Here is an 8,284-nt window from a genome sequence, read left to right on the forward strand (position 1 = left end):
GGCAGAACCAAAACAGTTACACAAACAAATATGAGAGCATGTGTATAAAAATCAGGTGCCTGATTTATGTTTCTCTTTTTCATTTGTGTTTTTCAGTATTAGAGGTACCTTACAGACAAAATTTAGGAGAGAAATGTGATGTAAAAATGTTCTTTAAGAAAAGCACACCTTCAGTCACAAGTGATCTACCACTGTGGCTTTGTTTTAGCTAAGTTTTGATTAGTGTTTATACAAGTATAGAGCTTTAAAAAGGCGTATTGTGATTATATATTCTTTTAAAAATAGTGTAAGACAATGAAGTATTAACCTCCCCATCAGAAGCCAGATCTGGAGAATTGCTTTTAATACAACATAGATGGAGAGTTGATATTGTAGTTAGTTAAGTGAATGGAGAACTAGACTAAAATTGAGGAAGTTCAATTTCTGCTCCCAACCCTAGCACTCTTCTCATAGAAAACCATAGGCAAGGAGCTCCATCGCTTTTTCTTAGTTGTAAAGTGTTTTGTAATTTACTCATTAAAGGTGCTCTGTATGACCTACAGGATGATAGTATTACTTAATAATATTCTTTATATGCAAAGGAAATTGGTGTTGACGGTCTTTCTGATAATTTGACTGTAATCCCAGAACTGCATATTAAGTTGCCATGGGGTTTACTGCTTGATAGATCTGATTAGAATGTCTTACAGGGGAGGTGAATGATTGAACTAACAGGACCTGATGTTTCCATTTTCTCTTGATCTGCCACTGGCTATGCATACATTAACCAGAAAAGTTTTGTAGCCTGATCCAGAATTGTTATTCAATCAAGGCTACTGCCACTTTTACCACTTTTTTCAATGGTAATATTTTTTAATAAAAGTAGAGCACAAAAGACTTTGTTTAGAAAAGATGAGAATAAAACTTTTTTTTTTTCTTTTTTTCTTTTTTTTTTCCCAAAGCTAAAAGAAAAAGGCCAGAATCAGGACAAACGTGAATTTGCAGTGTTGAATGTACATTTTCCATGAAAAACTGAAAATTGGTATTTTAACATCAGGTCACTGGGAAATCCATTTTGTACAGAACAGTTTTACAGTGCGTTGGTGATTGTGCTAGAGAAAAGGCATGCTGTGCCACAGCACTTACTGTTTTCTTCACTCTAGGACAGGTCAGTACCCCGAGGTTCAAAATCTCACTCACCATACTGAAAAGAGTGGTGTATCCCTTGGAGCTTGCCACCAACATGAGAACCTTGAACCAATGCTGCTGAAAGAATTCAAAAATCCACTCAGGTTTAAGATGCTCAAGGTATGCCTATTTTTACTGTCATCTTCACTCCATATTGATGCATATTTGCCCGCATGGCCATGGTTTGTGGAACCAGGTGTAACTGTTTTACTTTCATCTCACGTCTGAAGCATGTTCTTTCTGTGTTGAAGTTCCATGCGAAATGCATACCTGCTCCAGAATGACACCAACTTCTGTCATTTAGAGAAGGGTGTTGACTGCTTCAGGTGGGAAGTCTTAAACACGTAGACTGAATTATCCTTTTACCTTCTATAAAAGTTCCAATTCTGTCTTACAGAATGAAAAATACGTTGATCATTTGACAGATTATAACGAGCAGCATGACCAGCAAAACCACACTTTATCAACTTGGTTAAATGCCAACAGTGAAGCGTATCTCCTTGGAAACACCCCCAACAGTTTTATATCCTACACGTTTTCTCCACCTTCGCCTACAGACAGGTAATACAAATGTAATGCTAATATTTGAATCTTCAAAGCTGATTGAATCTTTGGGTGCTAAAAGCTAGGATTTTTTTTTTTCCTGCTTATGCTTTTGGATACAACAGAAGAATGGTTCTAAAGGTTCAAGATTTTTTTCCCTTTGTTAATATCTTCCCAAACTGTGTAGGTTGACAGATGTGGTAGACAACTACAGAGTATATTGATGCCAACTGCTAAGCCTGAATATGTAAACCTTCATTTATGTTCAGAAATGCAGAAAATGCAGAACACTGTGGTTCCACCCAAACCCTATTCTGCATTTCACAAATTGAGTTTCACTGCCAGTTTTCTGGAGAACAGAAAGAATACAACATCTCACAAAAGAGACCTATGCATGAATATGCTTACTTTCCCCTACAGGTTCCATTTTTCTGTAGATATACGGACTCGATCATCAAGAGGATTAATAATTTTCATGGAGGAAACATCTGAGAATTCTTATATCTCTCTCCACATTTCAAAAGGACATTTTGTCTTTTCACTTAGTTCTGGAGGAAAACGATTCAAACTTAAAACCAGTACTAAATACAATGATGGGCAATGGCACACTGTAAGTATTGTGGCACAGGAACCGTGGTGAAACCACAGCAGACATTCAGCATGCACGGTCTATTGAACTTCTAAGTAATTAGGCAGAGGCAGGGAAGAAGAAAATGAAATTGTTCCTTTTGGCCATCTGAAGTTAATTCATATGCTTGAAAGCTCATGTGGTTGACAGGTGTCTGTTATGAGAGCTTACAGAAACCAATAGTCCCAGTTATTTTCAGTTTAAATATTTCAACATGGTGCTTAAGTTAAAGAAAAAAATATCACTAAGGGATCACTAAGATACAGAATAAAGGCAGTAATTCTGACTTTTGTCACGTGCACACAGAAAGCATGGAATTACTCCAATCACAGGCTGTAGCAAGGGTGGCCAGAATCTGGGTCTCCAACAGTCAGAGTGGCTGGTGTGCAAGATGCTACTCATTTTAAAAACCATCTTGATATTTGATGCAAGTATTTTATTTATCCTCTTCCCTTTCTACTTCAGCTAGTTTCAGACCAGCCTGAAGAATACACTCTCACTTTAAGACTATGCTGTATATGATTAATTTTTTTTAAACACCTATTTTTTTTGCTGTTTGGTGCTCTAGCTGCAGTGGCTTTCATTGGCCTTGAGTTTTCACATTCTGTTGTGTTTGCACCCTGCAAAGGTGGTCATCAGCAGAGATGGGAAGAACGTACTCCTTGTTGTGGATGGTCTAGCGGCCCAGCATGGAAGACTAGCAAGAAATTCCCCTGTCAGCGTTAAGCCACCCATCTATCTGGGAGGCCTGCCATCACTGAAAAGACAGGTAAATAACTGTGATGCAGCCACTTCCACATACTCCCCAGGCTGCACTAATTACACGTGGAAGTGTTAATATGAAGGGTTTCTGTGTTGAAAAGGTCTGGCAGATATTTCCAAGCACTGACTGTGAGCACTGTCTGTAATCGATGCTTGCAGTTGATCGTTACAAATCTTTTTCCTCAGCTGTTCACACAGCTCTCAACTGGACCCATATTTCCCACATGTGCTACTGAGGCACAGCTGACAGTCATGTGCCACTTTCATTTCTGTTCTTTAAGAAATAGAAAATCCTGAAGTCACATTTGTAATTCCAGGGATAGTGTTTTCCCACAGACTGTTTATCTCAGTGGGCTAAGTGATAATCTGTAGAGAGCAAAGGCTCCTCTTAGTTAAGGAATTATGGATGCAGAACTTGATTTTAATCTGAAATAGAAGTTGTTCCTATTACTTCAAGAATGAGAAAATTAACAATGCAGGGCATTTTGTAAAGGCAAGTTAAAATAAACAGCCTCTTAGGAAAGAAAGGGTGTATTTGAGGTCTTACAACTCCCATTGTGTTGTCCTTCTGACACATCATTGGGAGCATCTGTTTTGCAAGCAGGAGTTCTGTTAACTCGAAATCAGCAATTTAATGTTTTCAGCTCTTTTAATTTCAGAATATCTTTTCACTGCATAAGAGATGGAGTTTAGGTGCCCTTAAATAAATATTGTCTGTCTACAGTCCAACAATACAAAGAACTAGCAGGTAGTCTTACTAAAAAGATGGTCATTGTGCTTTGGTATTCATGTTTTGAAATATGCTTTCAGAGTATACCAGTGAAGAGTTTCAAGGGTTGCCTGAGGAATTTTAAGATGAATGGAAAAATCATGAATGCACCTCAGCAAAAAAATGGTGTGCTTCCATGTCTGGATATTCCCATGGAGATGGGGATCTATTTCTTTAAGGAAGGAGGATATATTGCCATTGGTAAGCTGTGTAGAGATTATGGTTTAAATGTATATACATGTACACAGAAGGATTTTTTGTACTTACTTTTGTGATGTTTTCCAACGATCATTCATCTACACACTCTTTAATTCTCTACAGACAATTTGCGAATGGGCTTGGATTTTAGGATTGTATTTACCATTCGGCCAAGGAGTTCAACAGGTGTATTGCTCCATTCTGGAAACAAGCCGGACAACTACTTGACTGTTTACATGGAAGAAGGAAAAGTAAGTACCTGAAATGGAATCACAGCCTGTATGTTACCATTATTCAGCAGGGAGGAGTTCTGAGCTTGAACCCTGGACTTAGGTGTTACAACATTTGTCTGAAGGTTTAAGACTGAACAACTTCTTCAGAATGGTTTAAAACCATTGCATGGAAAATGGAGCATTTAACGCGTCTCTGTGCCTACAGTAGGAGCTTCCCTTGTGTGAACACTAGCATGCACGTGTTCTTTGCACAGCCGTCAGCAGAAGGGCACAGTCTCCAGTTTCTCAGGCTTCATAGCCCTTACAGAAACTGGCTGGGCTTTTGGCCAGAGGCTATAGGACTCCATGGCTTATTTCCACTTCTATTTTAGTCATCATTTGGCTGCACTGATGCAGCTCTGTAACAACGTTCATTATAGAACTTGAGCAGTCTTTTTTTGTGTTAGCACCTTTTACTCTAGTTGACAGGTGCGTCACGGTGGTGATTTTTATCACTTGTATTTTCATAATGTAACAGCTTTAGAATGTATGTTGGACCCCAAAACCATTGTGCTTGCTTCCAGATAGACACCAAATAAAAATACATCTCAGCTCAACAGAACCTGTTGTCTGGCATGGTTTAAAGGAGCATAAGTCTACCTAACTTCAGAAAGGGTCAGCTTTGCTCTTTTCTCCCTAGGCATGGCTATCCATTCACGGCCATCCCTAGTGCAGGTCAACAGCTGACCAGATTAAGGAATTTGTTTTTATTATTTATCTTCTTGTCATTGATTAGCTTCACCCAGGTCACTGATCTGGTTCAAGACACAGCTAGCACGTTGAAGCAGGGCCATCAATAGCTGGGGAGTCTTTAGGGACAAGATCGACCACTCTTTTCAGCAGTAACTTCGATTCATGCTGGCTGTCAGTGTGGGCAGGATGATAAAAGGTCAAAGGGACACCATCAATCCTGACACTATCAGAGCTTGATAGGAAGGGAACTCGCTACAACAGTTACCAGAGCGTTACCAAGTTTGTTGTAACCACCACAGAAAAATAGTCTGTTTACAAGGACCGAGGAGCAAGACGTAAGAAAACACAAGCAGATTCTTGTTTGAAATATCACGGTAAATAGTCAAGCTACACGCTTCTCAAGTGAAATACAAGGAGACCAAAGCTACGTGAAGGGTTGGAGAAACATATTGCCGTGATTCTCCCTGGAGATGCCTAGCGTGTAGGTGACTGCTTTGCAAAAAGGAAAGGGAGGCCTAGTAGGAAAGACTTTGTCTCAGAGAGACTATGTCAAAAGAATTATCATAATTTTGTAAGATTGAGAGGGAATAAGAGACAAAGGTCTTGCTTGTATTCTTGTAAAGTCTGTAATACATCTCCTGGGATTTGATTAGGGAAATTTACTTTCTTCCCAGAGATGATCATTTCTGGAATAGGTATACAATGACTGTGACCCTTAAAAATAGGTGAAACCCAGCCCTCCACAAGTTCAGTAAATTACTAGAAGTACTGTATTTTTCTGTTCCTCATTTCTTTGCCATGGTAACTTAACAGATAACTGTTTTACAGATCATTGCTGCTGGAAATAGTGGTGCTGGAGAATTCCAGACAACAGTCACATCCAGGCAATCTCTGTATAATGGACAGTGGCATACAATTGCAGGTATGTTGTATCACACCAGTTCTTGAGAAACTTGGAAAGAAGGGTGAGCACGAAGCATTGCAGACCCAGATTTTTACTAATCATTTCACTTCTTTTTATTCTGAGAATACTCCTAAGAACAATGTGTTTTGTGTTAATTCAAGGCATTACATGGCTTTTTTTGGGCTGCATTTAGCACCAGAGTACCTACATGTGTCAACCTGACTTTGAATTAAGATAAAATCAATATAAAAATATTAAAAAAAAAAAAAAAAAAAGATAAAGTTGAATTTCAAAACAGATGCTGTCTAAAAATAGTGCTGTATCTGGCTGGTTCTTCAGTAGAGTTAAGAAAGAGTACTCATATACCTGCTTCTTTGCAGTCTCTCAGAAGGGGAATGCTGTGCAGCTAGATGTAGGCACACAGAGTAACTATACCACTGGACACCCATCCGTTTCTCCTAGACGCCTGCATCAGCCACTCTACTTTGGCAAAATTCCAGGTAATATTATTGTTGCTTTATTTTTTTTTTGTGTGTAGCTACTGTTTTTTTTCCTTTCAAAAGCAAATGTTTTGTTCATGCTTGCAGAACTATATCATTCTTCCCTCTTTCAAAAGCCTTGATGTAGTTCATCTTTTAAATAATTTTCATTTTATTAAACTTGATCTTTCTACCTTGTTGCAGCAAATTTGGACACACCGTGGCTTCCAGTTAAAGACTCATTTTTTGGCTGTCTTCGGAATATTAACATCAACGACAAACCTGTCTCCACCAGGAGAATTTCAGAGGTTCATGGTGCAGTGAGTTTGCATGGCTGCCCAGCTACGTAACCGTGCTGTTGCAGTATTTGTACACTCATCAGGTTGGGCCTGCTGAAGAACTCCGTGAATTCATGCAGCGTGAGTCCCACTTCTGCTGATCGCTGGCTCACTGTCATCAGGCTGGTTATTCACAAGAGCTGGTGAGCAAATGCATCCTCTGGATGCGGACTGCGCCAAAGCAAATTTAAAGTATGGACTTTGATAAACTCCCTATTAAATGTTATTGATTTCCAAGGTAATCCATTGTGTCTTCTGAAATATATGCAGAAAATATAATTGTATATACCCTACTGGGCCAAATTCTGCTCTCACCCACAACAGCATGGAACTAAGTAACTCCGGTGACTTAAGTTCAGAAATTTGCCTTAATGCTGGTCATCTTGAGAGCAAATTTGATCCACTAATATAAAGAATTCTATAAAAACTATAAATATCTTTGGACTGATGAACAGAATGTTTATACAGAAATGTACATTAATGTTAAAAGTAATAATAATATAAATGGAGTTTGAAGCACTTTAAGGAGTGAAACTCTGGGAGTTTGTTACAATGCGAGGAATTCTGGGGCCAAATAAATACAGTATGTTTTTAAAACCATCCATTTTCCTGTTTGGTTATTTCAATCTGGTATTTCTTTGATGTCCTTTTTACAGACAACTCAATCCTGCTTGCTTAACACAAATATTTCTGTAGCTTTACGGAGCTGGTTTGCCTGAATAAGCAGGAGTCCATTATCTCTGCTTATTAGAATTTGGTTGTGTAAAAACCTCAGGGTATTTTTTGTTGTAAGCTTCAGAGCCAGAGAGTTTCCCCCATAGTTTCCTCCATAGACCTTTTTTTTTTTTTTTTTTTTCCTGATTAAATGAAGACAAGTTAGTTTAGGAACAGCAGCTGCATGTGGCACAGTTAGGTAGTGTGAACTGCAGGACTAAACCAGCAAAACTGTTTTCTTTGGCATTCAAATCTTTGTACCTGATCATGACCCATGGTGGAGTGAGGGGACCGACTTTGCTTTATTTTAATAAATACTTGACTTGGCTTCACCCTCTACTGTCCTTCAAAAAGCAACATTTTGATGCTCTTTTATTTTTTTCCCAGTTCACTGGTGCCATCCCTTTTTTGTTAAATTAAAACTTTTTCTAAGGCTGGCCACTAGGCGGGAGGAGACAGTGATACAAACAAACCTTCCTTCCCACCTCATGCAATGTTTGCTCCCACCTTCCACTGTCGTCTTGCCCCAGGTGCAGCAGGATGTCCTCACAGTGTGTATGGCCTCACAGTACTGCCTGGATTAACAGGAGATCCCAGATCAATAGCCCTTACAGCTGTGCTTGTTAATCCCTTATTAAATTCTTGCAGCTTCAGGTCTTTGGGGTGACAAAAGTGTCAGACAGCTGCTCATGCACAATCTTGCATTGCTTTTTTTTTTTCACACGAGCTTTGTATCTTTGTCCATACAGGGGGCTCTCAGTGATGGAGTTACTTCTGTGGAGTGGGATGGGGTGAAAGCATGCCAGGGTTGATGTCT

The 8,284-nt window shown here is 39.1% G+C and overlaps 1 protein-coding gene across 1 annotated transcript in view; it reads left to right on the forward strand.

The window, feature by feature from the left end:
* Window positions 1–7,234, forward strand: part of LAMA3 (laminin subunit alpha 3) — a 111,066-nt gene extending 103,832 nt beyond the window's left edge. Inside the window, 9 exon segments of the mRNA XM_084282759.1 lie at window positions 1,143–1,287; window positions 1,565–1,728; window positions 2,131–2,320; window positions 2,967–3,107; window positions 3,911–4,070; window positions 4,191–4,318; window positions 5,861–5,954; window positions 6,317–6,436; window positions 6,620–7,234. Coding sequence (XP_084138885.1) covers window positions 1,143–1,287; window positions 1,565–1,728; window positions 2,131–2,320; window positions 2,967–3,107; window positions 3,911–4,070; window positions 4,191–4,318; window positions 5,861–5,954; window positions 6,317–6,436; window positions 6,620–6,765 — 1,288 coding nt within the window. The 3' untranslated portion in view covers window positions 6,766–7,234.
* Window positions 7,235–8,284: the final 1,050 nt, after the last annotated feature.

Source organism: Netta rufina (assembly GCF_964035555.1).
Source record: "Netta rufina genome assembly, chromosome: 2".
NCBI classification, from domain to species: Eukaryota; Metazoa; Chordata; class Aves; order Anseriformes; family Anatidae; genus Netta; species Netta rufina.